The sequence below is a fragment of the Thunnus maccoyii genome, chromosome 21 (assembly GCF_910596095.1).
Source record: "Thunnus maccoyii chromosome 21, fThuMac1.1, whole genome shotgun sequence".
Classification (NCBI taxonomy): domain Eukaryota; kingdom Metazoa; phylum Chordata; class Actinopteri; order Scombriformes; family Scombridae; genus Thunnus; species Thunnus maccoyii.
Window position 1 is genome coordinate 1,668,427 of NC_056553.1, and position 24,167 is coordinate 1,692,593.

The following is a 24,167-nucleotide window of genomic DNA, read 5'->3' on the forward strand; positions in this document are numbered from 1 at the left end:
GGGGATCCTTCTGACGTCCACTGTTATCTCCACAGTTTTGAGCATGTTCAGCTTCAGGTTGTTGTGGCCACACCACAAGGCTAGCTGTTCAACTTCCCATCTGTATGAAGACTCACCTCCATCTCGGATGAGGCCGATGACCATAGTGTCATCTGCAAATTTCAGGAGTTGAACAAACGGGTCTCCTGAGGTGCACTCGTTGGTGTATAGGGAGAAGAGCAGTGGAGAGAACACACATCCCTGAGGGGCACCAGTGCTGACTGTCCACATGCCGGATGTAATTTCCCCCAGCCTTACCTGCTGCTTCCTATCTGTCAGGAAGTTTGTGATCCACTGACAGGTAGAGGCGGGCACAGTGAGCTGGGTGAGTTTGGTGAGGAGTACTTCTTGGATGATGGTGTTGAGCTGAAGGTCACAAACAGGATCCTTGCATCTGTCCCTGGGGAGTGGAGGTGTTGCAAGATGTAGTGCAGTCCCATGTTGACTCATCCACTGACCTGTTTGCCTGATTGGCAGACTGCAGGGTGTCCAACAGGGGGCCTGTGATGTCCTTCAGGTGGGTCAGCTCCAGTCGTTCAAAGGACTTCATGACCACAGACATCAGGGTGAAAGGGTTTTTGTAGCTGTTGATGTCCTGCAGGCCTCTCTACACTGACACAGGTTAATTTGCTGAAAAGCATAGCTCTTCTTTGCTACTCTGATCTCCTTTGTCAATGTGTTTCTGGCCTCATTGTACAAAGTCCTGTCCCCACTCCTGCAGGCCTCCTCCTTGGCCTGACAAAGCTGCCCAAGTTTTGCTGTGAACCGGGAATTATCATAGTTGAAGGTTCAGCAAGTTTTGGTGCGTGCACACATGTCTTCACAAAAGCTGATGTAAGATGTCACAGTGTCACTTAGTTTGTCCAGGTCTGTAGATGCAGCCTCAAAAACACTCCAATCAGTGAAGTGAAAGCAGACATGTAGTTCCAGCTTTGACTCATTGGTCCATCTCCTCACAGTTTTATCCACAGGCTTTGCAGATTTTAGTTTCTGCCTGTAAGTTGGGACACGACAGCGATCAGAGTCCCAAAACTGCATGGGGAACAGAGCAATATGTGTTCTGTAATATTGTGTAACAGTGGTCCAGTGTGTTTTCATTCATGGTTGGAATAAAAACAAGGACATTCATGTTTTACACATTAAAAATTATAAAATATATTCAGTATCTGCTTGTTCCAAACCATTATGATGGTATCTAATGTTTGTACTGACTGAAATATTAAAACTGAAGATCATGTTATTTTTATGGCTTCATCACTCCATAAAATAGAAATGTTATAGATGTCACTTTCCTCCAAAATCTATCCTGGCGTATTTGGTATCTTTGCAAACTTTTGGATCTTAAGTACAATCTGAAATAAATGTCAGTATTTTTCACTTGTGTTTGGCTCCACAACATGAGTTTGTATAGATGGAGTCACTGTTGGATCTGCAGAATTTAAGAGGTGAAGTCCCTATGTCTTTATTGAAGTAGCAGCATGTTGTCATTAATATTAATGAGAGTTATTTTTCACTGCTTCTATTTGACAGTTTTTAACCTGTATCCTGTTGGGTTCACATGTTTGGAGCTTCCATTTTCTTAACTTCTACATGCTAAACCTTCTTCAGCTATAGATAATGAAACACTGAATGATTTCAAGCAAGAACATTGTCTTCTAAAGTGACAGAATTTATTCTTTATTTAGATTGAACTGGGGCAATTTGTCAGAGATCAGCTGTGGTTCTCTGGCCTCAGCTCTGAAGTCCAACCCCTCCCATCTGAGAGAGCTGCATCTGAGTGACAACAAGCTGCAGGACCCAGGAGTGAAGCTGCTGTGTGATTTTCTGGAGAGTAAGCACGGCAGACTGGAGACTCTGAGGTTAGTTCACTACCTGTGTTCTCTTCTTTTACATCTTATTTTTACCCAATTTAAATCCATAACTGAAGTTTCAAGTTTTATTTGATTCAATTGTTTTCCATAAATCACAAAAACAATTTTTATAAGTTTGTCAGTCCAAATGCACTTTATTTCACTTTGAATTCAGTCAATAATCAAAAGCATCTATATCAATTGTAAGAAAGCTGGTGGAATTATTGGACATCATTTTCTGTGAGAACAAATAAATGTTCAGAATATATGGTTAGTTTTTAGTTTCAGTATGTGACACTCAAAACTGATAACCAAATAAAAAGATTTTCAAGAAGTTCAATGCATTTTCAAGAATATCTTTCATGTTAAACATTTAGAACACACTATTTTGCAGGAACTTAAATAGAAAGTCTCTCCCTCTCACACACACTTTAAACCTCTCATACAGGAACACAGACACAGAGAGAGCAAATCATATTTCCTTTAGTCATGTCTGAGCAGTCAACAATGACATGTTACACTTCAACATGTGCATAATGCTTCCTGTCAGAAAATGATCTCACTTTGTGTAGTTGCACCACCAGTAAACAGGAATATAAATAAGGCACTGTAGTCATATTTGTAAAGGATGGTTCTAGGTTACATTTGAGATTAGTAGAACATGTTTCTAACTGTGCCCAGTGCACATCTAATTAATTTATTAATCAGTTTTGACATGAATAGATGTCTGGATGTTGTTGTGACATTTGGCTGATGTCTGTAGAGGGCTGACATTATGATGATCCACAGTAACACAATGACAAAGTCAATCTGCTTATTTTAAGGAAAAGCTCAGTGATTAGGACATAATGTTGAAATATACATTTAAAAGAAAAACATATCTGACTAAATGGATTTTATCTACATCATTTATTCCTTATTCAGATTGAGTCACTGCAGTTTGTCAGAGATCAGCTGTGCTTCTCTGGCCTCAGCTCTTAGGTCCAACCCCTCCCATCTGAGAGAGCTGCAGCTGTGCTACAACAAGCTTCAGGATTCAGGAGTGAAGCTGCTGTGTGATTTTCTGGAGAGTCCACACTGTAGAATGGAGACTCTGAGGTCTCACACCGTTTTTTTTACTTCTATGCTGAGATTAATATGATGTGAAAATGGTGGTGATGATGTTTATGAGGTAAAATATCCTGCACCTTTAGACATTCAAATGTTGGTTTCAGATATTTCGACACTATTTAAATATTTAATTTTAAACTACAGTTAACACTTTTAAATATACTTTCAAACATTCTTAGTTTTAATGTTATCAGTTGGATTCAGGTGGTTGGAGTTTCCATTTTCTAAGCTTATACATTCTAAACCTCCAGCACTGAGCAGATTATGAAATATAGAATGATTTCAAGTAGGAGCTTTGTTTGTGAAAGCAAATTTATTTATTCTCTTATCAGATTGAGTTCCTGCAGTTTGTCAGAGATCAGCTGTGCTTCTGTGGCCTCAGCTCTGAAGTCCAACCCCTCCCATCTGAGAGAGCTGGATCTCAGAGACAACAACAAGCTGCAGGATTCAGGAGTGAAGCTGTTGTCTGATCTTAAGGAGAGTCCACACTGTAGACTAGAGACTCTGAGGTCAGTAGAGAAAAGGAGTCAGTTGAGGCTGCTGTCAGCAGTATTGTCTTAATCGCAGTTGATATCAAAGCAAAGATCTAGTATTTCTTGGTGAACCTCCAACCTTCTCAGTGGCTTGTGTTTTTAAATGTTTCTGAATCCTCAAACTTTCTGATTATTTCCAGGTTTATGTGAAAATATTAGATATTTTTAGTGTGGTCTCAGACTTTTGGACTCCACAATATATTCACATTTCTCCAAAGTCCAACCTGACATATTTGGTATCTTTGTAAACTTTTGCATGTTGAGTAGAATCCGGAATGAATATTAATATTTTTTTTACTTGTGTTTGGCTGTACAATGTGAGTTTGTATAGATGAAGTCACTGGGGGAGCTGCAGGGTTTAAGAGGTGAACTTATTTTATTTTATCTTTATTGAAGTAGCAGCATGTGGACACTAATATTAATGAAAGCTCCTTTTCACTGTTTGTATTTGAGTTTTTAATCTGCATTCTGTATGGTTCAGGTGCACAGAGTTTCCATTTTCTAAAATTCTTCATTGTAAACCTTCTTCAGCTCTGAACAGATTATGAAACATTGAACAATTTCAAACAGGAACATTTTCTTCCAAAGTGACATCATTTGTTCTCTATTCAGATTGAGTGACAGCAGTTTGTCAGAGACCAGCTGTGCTTCTCTGGCCTCAGCTCTGAAGTCAAACCCCTCCCATCTGAGAGAGCTTGATCTGAATGACAAAAAGCTGCAGGATTCAGGAGTGAAGCTGCTGTGTGATTTTCTAGAGAGTCCACACTGTAGGCTGGAGACTTTAAGGTTGGACACCATTGTTTTAACTTCTGTGCTGAGATTAGTATGATGTGAAAGTTGTGGTGACACTAAACTGCAGACATAAAGCTGATATTATGTTGATCCACACTGAGCATGATAATGGTAAAGTCTATTTTCTTCTTCAGTGGTTTAGTTCATTGACTGTGTCAGAGTATCAGATTTAAAACCTTAATATGACATGGAAATGCTGCACTGTTGCATTCATCTCTAATGTCTGAAACATTTGATTGTCACCTTTAATTTAATTATCATGTCAATTTAAATATAAACAAAGACATTAATGTTTTCCCCATTATTAAACAATAAAAAATATCTACTTGATCCAAACCTTTATGATATGTGAAGTTTATATTGACTGAAATATTAAAACTGAAGATCACATGATTTTTATGGCTTCATCATTCCATAAAATAGAAATATTGTAAATGCCTGGGGTATAAATATATACACTTATATATAGTTGGTATTTCAGTAAACTTATGGATGTTAAGAAGACTATGAAATAAATGTTTGTTCAGTGTTTTTTACTTGTGTATGGCTGCACAACATGGATTTGTATAGAGGTGAAGTCACTATGTTTATTGAAGTAACAGCATGTTGTCATTATTATTAATGAGAGCTCTTTTTCAGTATTTGTATTTGACAGTTTTTAACCTGCATCCTGTTGGGTTCAGGTGTTTGGAGTTTTCATTTTCTAAACTTCTACATTCTAAATCTACTTGAGCTCTGAACAGATTATGAACCACTGAATGATTTTGAGCAGGAACTTTGTCTTCTGTAATTACATCATTTATTCTTTATTCAGATTGAGGGGCTGCAATTTGTCAGACATCAGCTGTGCTCCTCTGGCCTCAGCTCTAAAGTCTAACCCCTCCCATCTGAGAGAGCTTCAACTGAGTAACAACAAGCTGCAAGATTCAGGAGTGAAGCTGCTGTGTGATTTTCTGGAGATTCAACACTGTAGACTGGAGACTCTGAGGTCAGCTCACTGACTGTGTTTTCATATTGTACATCTTATTTTTACCCACTTTAAATCCATAACCAAAGTTTCAAATTTTATTTGATTCATTTGTTTGCCATAAATCACAAAAATATATTTTTAAGTTTGTCAGTCCAAATTCCTGACCACTTGGTTTCACTTTGAATTCAGTCAATAATCAAAAGCATCAAACATCTGTAAGAAAACTGGAATTATTGGACATCATTTTCTGTGAAAACAAATAAATGTTCATAATTTTTGATTAGTTTTTGGGGTCACACTTTACAAGAAGGTACACAAAATTTCAAGTAGTTACTAAATAACTAATGAGGAACAACTTAGGAACTAACCATCATTTAATATTCAGTACTTGAGTACTTCTTATCAAATTTCATAGAGTAGCTAATCCGTAGTTAATGATTAGTTAATTGAGGAATAAGGGGAAAAACCAATTAGGAATGAATGAGCAGCTAATTATTAGTTAATGGCATAGATGATTTCATTTGATGTTCGAATGAACATCGAATGATTTCAAGCATGAACTTTGTCTTCTAAAGTGACATCATTTATTCTTTATTCAGATTGAGATCCTGCAATTTGTCAGAGATAAGCTGTGCTTCCCTGGTCTCAGCTTTGAAGTCCAACCCTTCCCATCTGAGAGAGCTGGAGCTGAGCTACAACAAGCTGCAAGATTCAGGAGTAAAGCTGCTTTCTGATCTTAAGAGGATTCCACACTGTAGACTGGAGACTTTGAGGTCAGTAGAGAGTTTGAGTCAGTCCATGCTGGTTTCAGCAGTATTGTATTAAATACACTTAGTATCAAAGCAAGAATCTAGTATTTTGTGGTGAACCTCCAACCTTCTCAGTGGCTTGTGTTTCTGAATCCTCGAACTTTCTGATTATTTCAAAATTTATGTGAAAATATTAGATATTTTGAATGTGGTCTCAGACTTTTGGACCCCACTGTATGTTCACATTTCTCCAAAATCTATCCTGACCTTTTTGGGATCTTTGTAAACTTTTGGATGTTGAGTAGAATCTTAAATGAATATTAGTGTTTTTTTCACTTGTGTGTGGCTGCACAACATGAGTTTGTATGGATGGGGTCACTGGTGGAGCTGCAGAGTTGAAGAGGTGAAGTCACTATGTCTTTATTGAAGTAGCAGCATGTTGTCATTAATATTGATGAAAGCTCTTCTTCACTGTTTGTATTTGACAGTTTTTAACGTGCATCCTGTTGGGTTCATGTGTTTGGAGTTTCCATTGTCTAAAATTCTTCATTCTAAACCTTCTTCAGCTCTGAACAGATTATGAAATATTGAATGATTTCAAGTAGGAACATTGTCCTCTAAAGTGACATCATGTATTCTTTATTCAGATTGATTGACTGCAGTTTGTCAGAGATTAGCTGTGCTTCTCTGGCCTCAGCTCTGAAGTCCAACCCCTCCCATCTGAAAGAGCTGTATTTGAGTGAAAACGAGCTGCAGGATTTAGGAGTGAAGCTACTGTGTGATTTTCTGGAGAGTCCTCACTGTAGACTGGAGAATCTGAGGTCAGACACCTTTTTTTTTTACTTTTGTGCTGAGATTAATGTGATGTGACAGGTGTGGTGACACTAAACTGCAGATGAAAGGTTGATGTTGCTGAGGTAAAATCCACTTCGGATTTAGACGTTAAAATGTTGTTTTCAGATATTTAGATACTATTTAAATATTTAATTTTAAACCATGGTTAAGACTTTAAAAATATACTTCAAACATCCAGATCTTAGTTTTTATGTTAACAGTTGGGTTCAGGTGTTTGGAGTTTCCATTTTCTAAACATGTACCTTCCAAACCTTTTTCAGCTCTGAACAGATTATGAATGATTTCAAGCAGGAACTTTGTCTTCTAAAGTGACAACCACCAGTAACAGGAGCATAAATATGCCACTGCATGCATATTTCTAAAAGGATGGTTCTAGGTTACATTTAGGATTAGTAGAACATGTTTCTCACTGTGCTCAGTGCACATCTGATGGATTTATTTATCAATTTTGAGATGAATAGGTGTCTGAATGTTGTTATGACATTTGGATGATGTCTGTAGAGGGCTGACATTACGATGATCCACAGTAACACAATGACAAAGTCAATCTGCTTATTTTAAGGAAAAGCTAATTGATTAGGACATAGTGTTGAATTATACATTTAAAACCTAAACACATCTGATTGGATTATAAATGGATTTTTATCTACATAATTTATTCTCTATTCAGATTGCATCATTGCAGTTTGTCAGAGATCAGCTGTGCTTCTCTGGTCTCAGCTCTGAAGTCCAACCCCTCCCATCTGAGAGAGCTTGAATTGAGTGAAAATGAGCTGCAGGATTCAGGAGTGAAGCTGCTGTGTGATTTTCTGGAGAGTCCACAATGTAGACTGAAGACTCTGAGGTCAGACACCATTCTTTACTTCTGTGCTGAGATTAATATGTTTTGAAAACTGTGGCAACACTAAACTGCAGACATAAGGATGGTGTTTATGAGGTAAAATCCCCCTCAGATTTAGACATTCGAATGTTGTTTTCAAATATTTAGATACTATTTGAATATTTAAATTAAATCATAGTTAACCCTTTAAAAATATACCTTCAAAAAATCAGATCTTAGTTTTAATGTTAACAGTCTTGATGGGATTTGACCACATAGATCTTATGGTGATCCATAGTAAGCATCTCGTTGAGCTTCACATTTAAAACGTATTTAATCCTACACTGGCTGATTCACTCTTAATATCTTCAACATTTGATCTTCTTCTTAAATTTAACTTTATGTTCATTTAAATAAAAACAAAGACATTAATGTTTTCCACATTTTTAAACAATAAAAAATATATTCAGTATCTGCTTATTCTGAACATTTATGATGATACGTGATGTTTACTGTATACTGACTGAAATATTAAAACTAAAGATGTAGATGTCTGGAGAATAAATATGTTCACATTTCTCCAAATTCATCCATGACATATTTTGTATCTTTGTAAACCTTTGGATGTTTAGTAGAATCTGAAATAAATGTCAGTGTTTTTTACCTGTGTTTGACTGCACAACACGAGTTTGTATAGATGGAGTCACTGGTGGAGCTGAAGAGTTTATGAGGTGAAGTCACCATATCTTTATTGAAGTAACAGCATCTTCCAATTAATGGATGACCCATTCTACCTTCTGAGCTACAGCCGCCCCATGCAGCATATTGTCATTAATATTAATGAGAGTTCCTTTTCATTGTTTGTATTTGACTGTTATTAACTTGTATACAGTTGGGTGCAGGTGTTTGGAGTTTCCATTTTCTAAACTTCTACATTCTAAATTCTTAACTTTCTTCAACTCTGAACAGATTATGAAACACTGAATGATTTCAAGCAGGGACATTGTCTTCTAAAGTGACATCATTTATTCTTTATTCAGACTGTGGTCCTGCAATTTGTCAGAGATCAGCTGTGCTTCTCTGGCCTCAGCTCTGAAGTCCAACCCGTCCCATCTGAGAGAGCTGGAGCTGACCTTCAACAAGCTTCAGGATTCAGGAGTGAAGCTGCTGTGTGATTTTCTGGAGAGTCCACACTGTAGACTGGAGAATCTGGGGTCAGACACCATTCTTTACTTCTGTGCTGAGATTAATATGTTTTGAAAACTGTGGTGACACTAAACTGCAGACATAAGGTGCTGATGCTGATCCATACCGAGTATCTTAATGGCAAAGTCTATTGTCTTTTTCAGTGTTTTCGTCCATTCACTGTGTCAGAGCAATGTTGAGTTGCAGATTTAATACCTTAATGTAACAAGAACAGTGCTGCACTGATGCATTCATTCTAAGGGCCCTATTTTATTGGAGATATAACTACCAGCACAAGTAGTGCTTACTCCAGCTGTTTGGTATTTTCCTGGAGAGGTGCAAACACAGTCAAAAATCAAGAAGCAAAAGCCAGTCATTGTATATTGGTTGAAATTTGGTTGTTGCACCGAAGACAGATGTGTCTGAAACACGTCTGTTTCTGTCACAACATCAGTCTGCTGCTGCTTTGGTCATTTTATCACAAGAGTAAACTAAATACTTGCTGCAAACATTCTGCAATAACAGAACAATGCTTGAAATATAAATTAATGATTTTAATTAAACACTGCAACCAAAATCATCACAGAGAATAACGTTTAATGCAGTTAAAACAGGAAAGTCAGTAAATCAGCCTGCATTGATCTATAAATGAATGTGGGTGATTCTTTCAGTATAAGCTGTCCACAGCTGTTTTATACTGTATGAAAAGGTTCATCTTCAGTTCATTAAATCCTGGAGCATCTGTAGGCAGCAGGACAGATATTTTAATAAATCTGCAGCTTCTGATCAGGGAAGTGCTGCATCAGAGTTCATTTTCTTTAACCACGACTGTTCACTGTGCACTTTCATTAAGTCAACATAAAACGACATCCAGCTAATACAGAATAACCACACTCACTTCTACACACATCAGACTGGTTGGTTATAACTCAATATGCTGCCTTTTTAGGAAGGAAACAGCAGGTTATCAGAGTTCAGAATAAATATGTTCACAATTCTCCATCCTGACATGTTTAGTATCTTTGTGAACTTTTGGATGTTGATTAGAATTTGAAATAAAGTGTACAATACTGTCTGTTTTACTTGTGTTTGGCTGAACAACATGGGTTTGTATAGATGGAGTCACTGGAGGAGCTGCAGAGTTTAAGAGGTGAAGTCATTAATATTATTATATATAATATTATTATTATATGAGAGCTCTTTTTCACTGTTTGTATTTGACAGTTTTTAACCTGCATCCTGTTGGGTTCGGGTGTTTGGAGTTTCCATTTTCTAAACTTCTACATTCTAAACCTTCTTCAGCCCTGAACAGATTATAAAACACAAGCAGGATCATCAGCTGCGGTTACATGCACACCTTTTTCATTCTGATTGAAATCAATCCAATTGAAGATTTTGGGTCAAATGTTCACATGGGATGCGCTCTAATATGGACTGGTGTTTACATGCACCAGTGCATTTCATTGGAACAGCTGTGTGACATGTGCAAAAGTGTTGAATATATCATGCATTTGTCTTCCTCAACAGCTACCTTTTTTGTTGTTTTGGGATTTGGCCTTGTAATAGGCAGTTTTCAAAGTTTTCCAGTGGTTTTTAATTTGTCCAATGCTTCAGTCTATCCCAGCATCATTTATCTTTTCACTTGAAACACTTATTTCAAGCCTTTCTACCATAAGGTGTGGAAACTCGTTCACATCACCTAATGTTACCCCCACATGGGGCAAACATGCACACAAAGAATATATTTATTCCAACCAGAGAGAAACAATCAGATTAAGCATTTACATGGTTATTATGTGTTACCATTTTCCTATTGAACAGATTATCAAAGGTTGACACCACCACTCTCAACCCGATTGAAAATTCCTTCCGATCGGGCTGGATAGAGTCAGTCTCTTCCGATTGAAGTGGTTACATGAGGCATTTTTATTCTGAGGCATTTTTATTTGGATTGATCCAACTATTATTCCGCTTATTAGTTGAATATTTGGGTCAATGTAAATGCAACTAGTACTGTCCTCTAAAGCGACATAATTTATTCTTTTATTCAGATTGAGTTCCTGCAGTTTGTCAGAGATCAGCTGTGCTTCTCTGGCCTCGGCTCTGAAGTCCAACCCTTCCCATCTGAGAGATCTGGAGCTGAGTGGAAACAACCTGCAGGATTCAGACATGAAGCTGCTGTCTGATCTAAAGGAGAGTCCACACTGTAGACTGGAGACTCTGAGGTCAGTAGGGTTTCAGCAGTATTGTATTAAACACAATTAGTATCAGAGCAAAGATCCAGTATTTCCTGGTGAATCTCCAACCTTCTCAGTGACTGCTTTCCTCAGTGAAGCTATGAGAGGAGAATGGTGACAGGCCTCAGGATTGGACAGAAAGACGGAGAGAGAGAGAGAACAATCAGCCAATCAGATCAGCCAGAAGCTTGTTGTGATCATTTGCTGTGAGAAAAATTGTGGAGATGACTATTGTGTTCATGTCAGCAGGAAATAGCGCTTGATTACAGCTGACAGCCGTACAAGATGTATAGAGACAGTGGTCCTCATCATCAAATTGTTGTGCCATCAAATCTGATCTGAAAGTGTTTGTTCTCTTCTCAACACTAAATAATTGATCAGTTCATCTGTGTCAGAGCTCTAAGACTGAAGCCTGTAAATCACTGGCTCTGATTTCACAAAACCATCATAATGTTTAGTAACCATGTGGTCTTTATACAGACCAGAACCTCTGCTGAGGTCCAGGAATCACATCTTTATATCTGTCCCTTATTTGGTTTCCTCCAAATATTTTCAATGACAGCCTCCATGTTTATTTGTCAGATGTTCCAAAAGCAGATTAGATGTTAATCAATATACAGAGACTCTTGCTTTAAATTTAAGAGCAGGTCACATGTAACAACAGTAAATGTATCACTAAAGTGTTTCTGCAGTAATGATGTGATGATGTGTTCATGACTCTTGGCAGTGTATTCCCTCTGTGTACTTCAGTGAAATCTGCAAACAGACTTGATACCAAAAGTTCTTGCAGGTCTGTGAACTTGGAGCTCAGTGTGTTCACTCCAACACGTTAACATTGGAGCTGAAAGGAAGCTGGCTACGCTGCACAGCTGTTCAACTTCTGGTCTGAACAGGACTGAAGTCCCTACTGCTCTTTATATTGGATGTGCTACATCACTGAGTGACAGCTGATCAAGTGAGAATCACTAAACACCAACACATTTATGACTTCTGCTGTTTCTTCTTCTCTCATCAGATGTTGATGATCTCTGTAAGAGTGTGAGTGAACATCCAGGAGAATGTGTTGAGAGAGGATCAGTTATATCCTGTTGATCCAGAGAGGTTGAAGCAACAGTAGAAGCTTGAGAGGCTCTGACTGGACCATGTTACTGGGAGGTAAAGTTGAGAGGAGAGCTTCATCCAGCACTGACTGACAGAGGAATCAGAAGAAATGGAGATGTACAGTACTGATCTGAGAACAGCTCCACTGTCAGACACAAAGTCCACCATCATCCCTGTGTGTTCCTCTGGATCTGACAGAGTATCATCAGTGTATCTGGATTGCTCTGCTGCTGCTCTGTCCTTCTATACAGTCTCTGCAGACACACTGAGACTCCTCCATTCAACCACCTCCTCCACCCTCCACCTGCACCTGATCTGGATATAGGTTTTTCTCTCTGTAATATTTACATTTCAGGTGAATTAGAATATTCTGAACCAGAAGTGACAGCAGATTAGTACCACTAATACCAACATAACTTTATGTTGCAGCTGCACCCTATGGAATAATGGAGTATACAATCAGGCTGCATGTGTAAAGTTGCCTCTGTGAGGTCCTGGTTATTACCACCATTCAGAGTTTTTTGTATTTTAACAGATAAGTAATTGCTTCTAACAATTGACTATGAACATATTATTTCTGTATTTTGATACAAAGTCAGTACATTTTTGTTTGTACAAAATGTTTGATGTAAAAAAATCAGGCTAACAAACGAATTCAATCATGTATTTGAGGCTAAAACAGTTTTTATGGAGTTAAACAAAAGCAAAGTTGTAGATTCAACACAATGAAAATAAATTATATTAACTAATTTTAATCCTATGTCACTTTTCAGTTTTATGCATAACATATTTTGACACATTATTTCATGCTGTCCATAATTTGCTTTCCATGTAATGAATATCTGCATGACTGCTTGAAGACAGACAGTATAAAATACACTGTATAGATTTAACAATTATAGTAGTAAATACAAGACTGCATTCTTCCAGTCCTAACGTACAGATAGAACTGTCCAGAATAAAAATGACAATAAAACTAAAAGCTTACTTGCAGTGTCCTTTACAAACATGATAACTGAAAATTAATTTAAAATCTAAAGTTTTAGAGCTGGAAAAAATTTGATAATTAAATTTTCGTCAGTGCATCACAGTTTCATGTGTGATCCTGTTAGTTTTCACATGACATGACTCAATACAGACAAATTGAGTCAACCTGTGTGAGCTTTTTCTCCACAGAAATCAGTGTTGAAGCCTTTGTTTTTCATGTTCTGTAGCTCCAGCTGTAGATGCTTTCTGCCAGCAGATGTCACCATCTCCTCTGTTTTACATGACCCGATGTAATACTATTCCACTGCAGTGAATACTGAACTGATGATGGGAAAGGTTTTTTTCTCACTGCTTAATTTAGCAAAAAGTAAGGATTAATCCTAGTTTACTTAAAGAAAGTTAAAGTTTAAGTTGATAAAACAAGATTCAAAACTCTTTTAAACAATTTAACCCAACATAAAAGAAACTGTCAATGATGCAAAATGACCCACTTAAATACAGCTGTGTACTGTACATGGACTTCCATATGAATGAAGAAAAAAGTAGTAACCCCTTGAAGAACCCCTGTGGATAAGGTTTGGACACTTCTCCCCTCCAAGATATTCTAAAATACCTCCCTGAGAGGTAGGACATGAACCAGCAGAGGGCAGATCCTGAGATACCAAGCTCAGTGAGTGTTGAGAGGAGGATTCGGTGGTTAACCGTGTCAAAAGCAGCTGACAGATCTAACAGCAATAGAGCTGAGGACTGACCAGCAGCTCAAACTGAAAAATCTGATCAAGATTTAGTTTCATTTTCTTAATCCACATCTAAAATCCACTTCTGAAAATTCAAACCACCTTGAGTCTGAGCTCAATGCAAGATAAAAGTTAAAAGTGTGACGCAACATCTAATACAGTGCTTGGTTTAGAGAGGACAAACAAGATGTAAAGAAACATTTAAAAGAGAAATCAGCATGTATTCAAAAAGAGATATCAACCATTATTAGTCTCATGTAATTTTTTAAATAAAATAAATTAGTTTTTAAGCTATGAACTGTTGTCATTAAAAGTTTTTGGGTCAGAATGAGGGGCACAAACAGGCAACCTGCTCTCAGTAAAAACAGATAGCAATGTTGAGACTAAAAAACAAAAGCTCCAACAAGATAACACCAGCTAGCACGGAAATGCCTTTTAAAATATTAAACTTTAATGAACTTATACTGTAAAGTGGAAACTATGACTTTAATGTTTTGTCCAAGTATCCAGTGGCACCATTAGATCACCTGTACCCTGTAAACAACAAAGGTGTTCAACATGGATCTTTCAAACTGTGGCTTCACAACTATTTTCACATCCATCAACAACTAAAGCTAAAATGCTACACAATTAAAACACATTTACAGATATTCAACACATACGGATTCCTCAGTGTCATTTCTATGGAAGCTTAATACAGTCGTGGTTGATATTATATATTTTTAGGCTCATTAACTCATTTTCTCCAGTAAACAAAAGTGTGTTTTTGTGACACATTTTTTATCATCGTTATCCTGAAAATGACTTATAGTAATTATTTGATCATATTCAGAGATCAGGACTGTGTTGCACCAGCTGTTTGTAAATCCATCACTAAGTTTTGTTTTAAGTTTTTAGTTCTTAGTAATTACTAACCAATTTCAAACTAGTGATTTACTAAATCAGGTTGCACCATTAAAACTTAGGAAATATCTTTTCTGGGGCACCCTGGTGGCCTAATGGTTAAGGCGCATACCACATAACCAAAACGTCTACGGTTCAACTCCTGGCCATGGAATCTGTTACATGTCAATGCCCCTCTCTCTCCCTACATCTCCTGTCAATTAAAGGCAAAAGCCTGAAAAAATAATCTAAAAAAAAAAAAAAAATCTTTTCTGGTAAACTCTTTGGTGACGTGTTGAGACATTTTTGCTATAATCTCTGACTTGTCCTGGGTCTCTGGCATCTTTTGACTCGGTCTTGTAGGAGTTTTGACTCTTGCTTGTTACAGTTTCAGGTTTGGAGTCCAGTCGGCTTTATTTATCCTGATACCACGTCACTGTTCTGTCATTTTTAAGTACTGTACAGGTAATTTTCCATCATGTGCCTTTGCCATGTAACAACCACGCCTCCTCATGTTGGAAAAATGCAATAATATTCTGTTTTTAACTATATTTTTTCTCAGAGTTGTAAAAATGACTTTATCAAATAATGCAATACTGATGCAGATTTACATCGTTTTTCATCGATTTTACATCGACTTTGACTTGTAATGGAGTATTTTAACATTGCTGTATTGGTACTTTTACTGCAGTAAAGGATCTGAGTATTTCTTCCACCACTATTAGTAAGACCTTTTAAAAAAGGTGCACAATGCATGGAGATTTCCTCTTCCTTAAATATGAGCTCCATTTGTTATCTTGAGATAATCAGATGATTAAGTCCTGATCTTGTGAGCCTTAAGATTTATCAGCAACCACAGCCGTGCTCTCTCCGCCAACATACATTTCCACAAACAGCAGTGACAAACAGCAACAAGCACTAATAGTTATAGAGTCAGTGTGCAGTAACAGCATACCAGAGTTTGGCTCATTCTTGTCAAGTGACAGAGAGAATAAAAAAATCTAAATTTGTAAAAAAAAAAAAAGGAAAAATTCTAAGTTTAACTCAAGGTGTTTCAAGTCAAACAATGACAAGTTTTTACTCATTTCACGAACACCTGTTTTCTTATGATTCAACTGAGAACTTTAAACCTTCTTTCTTGGTTCAAGTGGAAATGTAACATAAAAACGCTCATCAAGCGTATTTCTTTTAAGCACATTATTCATTCTCCACTTAATCACAAATATAACTTTTTTTACAGAGTGCATGTGTCTGACAGAAACACTGTTCTTCCATCCAAAAAGTCCTTGGTCAGTGGATGGAAACTCGCTTCCTTCTTCTTCTATGTACACAACAAACCACAAACTCCGGCCATCTCTGTGTAACAGAACATCAGGAATCCAAATAAAACAAAATCAAGCTGAACACAATCTTTAAAAATGTCCAAAGCATTAAAAAAAGAGATATTTAAGCATCAGCAGGATTCTTGTGTAGCAGCAGACTACAGTGTAATAAATGTGACTGATATCAGACTACACACTTTACATTTGGAGCATCTGCTGATAAATAAAAGACAATAATCTCCTCTGCAGTGTCTTTGTGAACAGGACTTTTTGATGGCATTTTGTAGATTCTCTGCACTGTTTTTTTGGAGTCACTCCACCTTCAATTTAGCATTTCTCATGGACCGTCTGACTATTTAGAAGATCTAGAGAAGAAGACTCAACAGCTGAGACTCTCTTAAGATGTATGGTATGGCAGCGTATTGCTCCTTTCATGATTTAACAAGATATTTTGCTATAATACAACATTTTTTGTTTAACTGAAATAATTTGGTATCTAACTCATCCTCCAGCCTGTGGTGCACTGCAGAGCCAGCTGGGAGCGCCATTGTGCCTGGTGATACCTGATGGAGCAAAGGATCTATCCTGTGCACTACTACATGATCACATGTAATTAATTCATTTTTGTGATACTTTTCTCATAATTACAAAATGCAAATCACAAGAAAACATCTCCAATCTTTTCTCCTTTGTTGGTTGTAACCCACTTCTGCACATTTTCAAACCTCTGTGCACATTTGAAAATGTTGTTTTATGTATTTTCAATGTTAAAGTCCTCATTTTACTTCCATAACGATCACAATCCCTGTGAATGCTGACAGAGGAAGGATGCAGAGGAAGGCTGAATTGGATGTCAAACTGAAAATTAAATATGGAAGTTTAATTTGTGCAGAGGAATCCATCGTGTTGCTTAAGTCCCAGATCTTCCTGCAGCAGATCTAGGCCAAGAAGGTTAAAGGGGCTCACTGGTATATTAAGATGGATTCCCCTTCCTGTTCTGAAAGAACTGAACTCAACGGCAGTTTTGTGACATCAAACAAATAATGCAACCAGTTAAAAGTTCAAGGAAACATCCAGTTTGTGACCAGAAGGTTGTTGGCTTGAATCCCGGGGAAAAAGTCTGGCTCTCCTGAGTGTTGCCGTTGAGCAACACTCAGTATGCAGGTTCTGTTCCAGTGTAGCTGCAGACCAAGCAACTCTATGTGATTCTGCTGCTCAGTCGGCGTTTCCTAAAAAAATGTACATTAAAAGCAGCTAAATTAAACACTCTAACGGACGGGGGCGTGCAGTGCAGCACCTAAACCCAAGTATTCTAGGTTCTCTGCTGCTGGGAGGAACAAACTGCTCCCGGGTAAAGTGGTGGTGGGTGTGGCCTGGGGCAGGAAGTCTGCCTGGTAGTCCGGGTTGTCGAGGCTGTCGCAGACAGCCAGGGGTAGCGAGCTTTGGGCGGTGTTCAGGTATTCTGGTCCCCCAGAAACTTGTGCAGGGCATTTAAGATCCTCTTGTGGGTAGTGGAGTGAGGTGGCGCCCCAGCCCAGGCTCAGGTCCTCATAGTTGGGATTTAAAACCTCCGACAGCCGGCTGCTCCGACTGGTTTCACTCAAACTCTGGTTCATGTACTCTGGAGAGAAAAACAAGGGCGATTTAGTTTGTTTAGATTTATTCACCTTGTGAATGCTTATTTGTTTGCATTGGTACAACCATTTATTTTGCCACTTAATATTATTTAAATTGTGGTTTTAATATTTTAACATGATAGTTTGTTTATTAGTCTTAATTATTTACTTATTATTTTCTGTTCTTAAATGTATTCTGTTATTGTCTTTGACATTTTGATCTGTACCGTGGCCAGTGAAGTCTTCTTTATCCAGCATGTTGTGAGTCGGATCGGTGATGTAACGCAGAACGATGCTGTTTTCTCTGACTGGATGACCGTTCTAAGAGACAAACACAGAGAGTGCTTATAAATACTGTATATTGTATATTTATTGCTAATCATCTGTCAATGTTAATAATTTTCTGTACTGCATGGGCAACATAGGTTTCTGATCTGTCATGCCAATAGAGCTTATTTTAATTTGAGTGTATTTACACAGACTGAAAGTACATCTTGTAAACATAACATAAGATAGGGTGTGTGTCTCAAAATAATACTTCAAGTATTGCATGCACATGTACCGTGGGGTTGCAGGGACGGTTGTCATGGTTACCAAGTCCCTTGTAAGGTAGCAGGTATTCATCGGCGTCAACAACGTCCTCCATGTCGTCAGAGCTCAGAAGGCGAGAGTAAAACCTGCTGTCTGATGGACTGGGGAGGTCACCCTGAGACACGGGTCACATGAGATTAGATTATGTTCACTCTTTCACACTTTTCTGTTTAGTTGTAACCTATTAATGGTCAAATGGGTTAAAGGCAAGCATCAGCTGTCACCTTAAAAGCAGCTTATAAGCAATAGACTCACTGGTCATGTTTCATTCATTCATTAGTTACTTGATTATTTGAAGGATTATTTAAAAGGATTATCACAAATTGGGTCTTATTTTTGTAGTTTTGTCCATCATGTCTATCAGTAATAATAACTTGATCTGAGATCTGGGAACACACTGACATCACAGTGATATCACTTAAAACAAGTATGACAGGTCAGGAATAAGTTGGAAACAAACCAACAGGTTATCAAGATACATGATTACCGTTCTATTTTTTCTGACATTTCCCAAATCTTTGCTTATTTACCGTCAGGTTTCTGGATAATTTGAGACCTTCAAGTCTCTAAAAATTCAAGTAATCAATCCAAGAAAGGAACATCAGCCTTTTGTTGAACTGCTCAAACACATAGACCAGAGGTTTTCAAAATGTGAGGGGCACAAGGGAGTTTAAGGGAAGGAGGGAGAGACAAGAGGTGTCCACACTCATACTCTTTTGAGTCAAAAATCAACAAAAGCTGTACACAAACACATACAAATATTTTAGATTCAGTGTGACTTTCACTTCCTGATGATATCATCATCTTTGAAGTCCATCGCCAATAAACCACCATAAATCATCTTAGAAATCATAGAAAAAAGACCATTCAGATTCAAATATGGGACATCGGACCCATATTATGAAAACCACTGCCAAAGACAAACCTCACCTGTGATGAGGGTCAAAAGCCAAACAGCCCGAGAACCACTGGTCTAATAGGTCTGAGTAGTTGTGTGCACATTTGAAAATTTACTTTTTTTTTACAAGGCCTGATGAAATATGTTTAATATATAATAATTTGACAGATGAATATTCAATGACTCTTATATAAAAAAGTAAAGGGAGGCAGCCGAACTTATAATACTAGAACATTTAATGGGTAAAGATACTCACACTGAGTTATAATCCCAGTTGCACATTACAGATTGTGTGAGGATTTTTACACATTTAATGCAGATTTTATTTTCAAAAGTATAAACAGTAAACACAATGTTACGTAAGAACGTCACAGTTCAGCATCTCAGCAGCATGGTTGACTGTCTGCATGTTATGTGCAGTTTGTGAAATAAAAAATGCTCCATGTTGGTAACATGTTAGTAGCCCTCGCAGCTGCCTCACAACCTCACAGCACTCCAGCGGGAGGAAGAGGAGGGGCTGTGCAGGTATGGAAGCCTAGCTGGCCCAGACATTGCCAAGTCGCACTTCAAGGTTAATTCAATTCGTCATTTGCATGCTTACACTTTGAATACAGAGTAACATCTGGCCATGCTTTGCAAAAAGTATCAAGTCTTTGTTTAACTGTTTATTTAACGAGGCCATGTAAAAGCCCCCACTATCCCCAATTCCAAGGGCAATGTTACATTTTTTGGGGCATTTTGCCCTGAGCCCCCGTTAATTTCAGACCCTGATGTGCACATCCACAAAATCTCAGTGGGATAGGTGCTGGATACAAAACTCAATTACGTTGCGATAAAAGGAGGGCCTGCACACTAAATCAAAGCTCTTTTTCCTGAGGAAGACCTGTAGTAGGTCAAAACATTGCTAATAAAATGAAAAGGAGCTTTGATTTAGTGTACAGATACTTTAGTCTACACCACTTCATCTGGAGGTCAAACTGAAAGCGGTCGTGCCTGAAATGTCTGTAATAATTTCGCATAGAAAAAGTACAGTAGGTCAAAGTTAATACAGGAAGTCTGGAAAATGACTTGGAATTAACTTGGTGAGTAAAATGTTATTACAGACAGAAATCATGATGACCAAATTGTGAAAAAAAACATTGAAGTTCTTATAAACCAGAAGACATAACTCCAACACACACACACACACACACACACACACACACACACACACACACACAGTGTACCTGTATGACCAGGTATCTGGAAGGGTCTCTGGCCATTTTAGAGAACTCTACTATCAGCTCTCTGAACTTGGGACGACTAGACGGATCAATCATCCAACCTGGAGACAGAGAGAGAATCATCTACATAAACATTTCCTTTACTGCACTCCCAGTCGTTATTCTCCATGTGTTGTAACATGGTATATTTCCTTTCTTTTCTTTCACGCTAGGCTCTTACATTTGACCATGATCATGTAGACGTCAATCGTGCAAATGGGGGGCTGAGGCAGCCGGTCTCCTCTCTCCAGCACTGAGGAGATCTCGCTGGCCGGGATGCCGTCATATGGCTTTGAACCGAACGTCATCAGCTCCCACACTGTCACACCTGTAAACCACAGGTGTGATGGCTGTTAAATCACTGGTTGGTTAAGTTACGTCAATACACGTCCAAAAAGACAACTTTAATCAGAAGACCAGTCATGTTGCCGGTAGAAGTTGAAAGAAGCTTTATTCTGCTCAATAAAATGTCGGCTGTTTGAGTAATTTAAGGAAACACTGAAGCGATTATTTAAGCATTTAAAGCAAAGTCTTCACACAGCTGATTTGAACTGTTCTATTTGAAGAAATGGACTGAGCTGATCATTAGTCTGCCGCTAAATTTGAACCAAAACAGATGGAAAAACAAATAAAGAAATGGTCACACTACACTTCTGTCCTATGCTCTTTCCACTCCATTTTGGTTTGAGCTCTAGCTGGCTTCAACAATTTTTGTTCAACTTTGATCAGGTAGATGTGCTCCGTCGACCAATAGAAACAATGCTGAACTGTGTTTGGAAATGAAGAAGTTATTGTGAGAGCTGCATCGATTAGTCGATCTACAGAACGTTATATCGAATAATCGTTTAAATCATCTTTCAAGCAAAAAATGCCAAACATTCTTTGGTTACAACTTCTTAGATGTGAGGATTTGCTGTTATGCTTCAACATATATAAAAGTAATTTTAAAATCTTTATGTTCTGGTCAGGTGGTCGGACAAAAGAAGCGAACTGAAGCATCACAGAGGGCTCTAAGAAACTGAATTTTCACAATTTCGTAACATTTCATAGCAAAATGATGAATCAATCAAGAAGATAATCAACAGATTAATTGATAATGAATATAATTCTTAGTTGCATCCCTGGTTGTTATTATAGTATTTCATCTCCATTTTTTACTTTACTATCACTATACTATCACACCACAAACATGTAGCATCACTCTCACACTTTTTACACACCAGTGGTGGAAAGTAACTAACTTTTACTCAAGTGCTGTACTTAAGTACAATTTTTAGGTACTTGTGCTTTATTGGGGTATTTGAATTTTCTGCTACTTGGTAGTTATACTCCACTACATTTCAGAGGGAAATATTGTACTTTGTACTCCACTACATTTATCTGACAGCTGTGCTTCTAAATTTCACTGCATTATTTAAGATTAAACCAGCATTTCCTAAACTGCACATAATATCAGTGTGTAGTTGTGTCTCCTTGTCATGTTTCAGATGTCTGTGAGTTGTTTGCTCCTCTAATCTTTATTTCAAATAAATAAAATCCAAAGAGGTAAAACTTCAATATTTCACAAAAACACAAAGATGAGAGAAAAGTTCTGGAAAATGAATCCAAATTCATGCGTCAGAACTTTGTTTTTTCTTCTTTCCGACACAAATTATCATCTCACAGTGACTCAGGTTTATCTGGTGACTCTTATAAAGTCCTGAAGATCAAATAAAAACAATCAAAGCTTCAGCTGTTAAGTTCATCTTGACATCAAGATGCTTGTTTTCCTTGAGACTTATTGATTTTTTTGACAAAGAATGATTTTTCCAACATGGATAGATACAGTCAGAGCAGGTAGACGTCGACGTCTGACTGCCACAGGTTGACTCACCGTAACTCCAGACGTCACTCTGATGTGTGTAGGTCCACTGAAGGATCGATTCTAATGCCATCCACTTTATGGGAACCTACAGAAAACCAAAAGGGACAAACATATATTGCTGATTTTAAAGCTGACTTCTGGAGACACTGAAAGTCCAACAAGAGTACCAAAGTGATTTAAAACAACCAGGAGGTTTATTTTTAAACATTAATATATCGTCATTAATGGAAGTCAAAAATGTCATATGAGCAGATGGATATCAGTTTCATCTCTCTGCATGTTTAGCCTAGCTTAGCACAAAGACTGGAAGCAGGGGGGAACTGTTAGCCTAGCTCCATCCAAAGCCTTATCTGACCCTGAAATAAAACCACTATTTTCTAATGAATGTTAAAAATCTTTTGTTCTCTTATTGTTAAAAGATTTCTGGACAGCACAAGCAGAGTTATTGCCACACACACACACCTTTCCTCCGTCGGCGTGGTATTCCTTTTCGTTAGCCGTCAGCAGCTTGGCGAGGCCGAAGTCGGTGATTTTGACGTGGTTAGGAGTTTTCACCAGGACGTTCCTTGCTGCCAGGTCTCTATGCACCAGGTGACGCTCCTCCAGGTAGTTCATCCCCTGCACACACAAACATACAGGTTGTTTCAGGTACAGGTGAGACCACTGGCGGGGTATCCACAAAAGTGCCCTCTAACGTGCCCCCACAGTATAATAAAATGCCATCTAAGGTGCCAGCACAAAGGAAAAAATATATCAAAGTTCTGTAATGACTGTCTCAGTTATGGGTAAATCAGGATGAAATGCCCTCATGGGTGGAAGAAAATATGCCCTGTAAAGAACTCCCAGAAACAAGAAAACGTGCCCTTTCAATGAAAAAAAGTAAAAAAACATGTTGAAGTGCCCTGGGATATGCAAAATCCAGCTAGTCAGGGAGGAGATGAGTAGAATTTAAACCTCTGCCTAGCCACATTAAAAAGTTTATAAATGTATGAAACTGTTATGAAATCTGGAAGATAACCTTTCGAGTAACCCTGCTAACAGACACAAAAATGGAGAGGAGTGAAAACAACTTCCTTGGTAGGGATAAAAACATACATGACAAGGTAAGAGGGCTAGTGCAGTTCTAGCGCTGTATGTCGTGCCTTACCAGCCCAAGTAACTAAAAAGGCATGACAAATGACAGAGCTGCCCACGATGTCAAGACCGTTCGCCAATTCTATGACATGGAGGAAGACAGTCTTGTAACTATAACTCTTGTGACTCTTCCTATGCTCTCCCTACCAGCAATGTCCAAGCTATGCTTACATGCCTTAAAGAAAACGACGTGAACACAGTATTTCCAAAGTGGACAAAACTCAAAATGAACGCTACATTGTCAGTGACAACTGCCATTAGTCGAGTGATCATTCTCCAAACTGAAGCTTATCAAGATCCAGCTTAGAAACAGATGTGGAGAAGGAAGGCACTCAGATCTTCTGCTGTTGTCCATTGAGAGCGATGTCCCAACTGACCGTGACAAGGTCATTAACATTTACAAACTCACGACCAAAAGAACTCTCCTTTGATTTCACCAGTCTGGCTTCTTTGCTTCTTGCTTCCCTGACAAGACTGCTCAAAACAGTTAATTCTGAAAATCTTAATAGTTCCATGTTTTTACTGCAGATGTGTTTGAGAGATAAATAATACAATTTAAAATGTTACTCATTCACTTTTTTTATTAAACAGATGTTTGCAAAAGAAATGTTAAAAAAGTAAATCCCTTTTAAT

At 37.9% G+C, this 24,167-nt stretch overlaps 2 protein-coding genes across 2 annotated transcripts in view; one reads left to right on the plus strand and one right to left on the minus strand.

Moving 5' to 3' along the window:
- Positions 1 to 9,015, plus strand: part of LOC121888315 (NACHT, LRR and PYD domains-containing protein 14-like) — a 30,623-nt gene extending 21,608 nt beyond the window's left edge. The window contains exons 15-23 of the mRNA XM_042399763.1: positions 1,725 to 1,898; positions 2,814 to 2,987; positions 3,332 to 3,508; positions 4,145 to 4,318; positions 5,139 to 5,312; positions 5,894 to 6,067; positions 6,691 to 6,864; positions 7,569 to 7,742; positions 8,759 to 9,015. Of these exons, the coding sequence (XP_042255697.1) occupies positions 1,725 to 1,898; positions 2,814 to 2,987; positions 3,332 to 3,508; positions 4,145 to 4,318; positions 5,139 to 5,312; positions 5,894 to 6,067; positions 6,691 to 6,864; positions 7,569 to 7,742; positions 8,759 to 8,978 (1,615 nt within the window). The 3' untranslated portion in view covers positions 8,979 to 9,015. The remainder of the gene's footprint in view (positions 1 to 1,724; positions 1,899 to 2,813; positions 2,988 to 3,331; positions 3,509 to 4,144; positions 4,319 to 5,138; positions 5,313 to 5,893; positions 6,068 to 6,690; positions 6,865 to 7,568; positions 7,743 to 8,758) is intronic.
- A 7,014-nt stretch (positions 9,016 to 16,029) lies between these two features.
- Positions 16,030 to 24,167, minus strand: part of LOC121888316 (melanoma receptor tyrosine-protein kinase-like) — a 54,094-nt gene continuing 45,956 nt past the window's right edge. Inside the window, exons 21-27 of the mRNA XM_042399764.1 lie at positions 22,863 to 23,018; positions 22,410 to 22,485; positions 20,718 to 20,864; positions 20,501 to 20,598; positions 18,348 to 18,491; positions 18,013 to 18,106; positions 16,030 to 17,790 (exon numbers count right to left, since the gene is read on the minus strand). Coding sequence (XP_042255698.1) covers positions 17,438 to 17,790; positions 18,013 to 18,106; positions 18,348 to 18,491; positions 20,501 to 20,598; positions 20,718 to 20,864; positions 22,410 to 22,485; positions 22,863 to 23,018 — 1,068 coding nt within the window. The 3' untranslated portion in view covers positions 16,030 to 17,437. The remainder of the gene's footprint in view (positions 17,791 to 18,012; positions 18,107 to 18,347; positions 18,492 to 20,500; positions 20,599 to 20,717; positions 20,865 to 22,409; positions 22,486 to 22,862; positions 23,019 to 24,167) is intronic.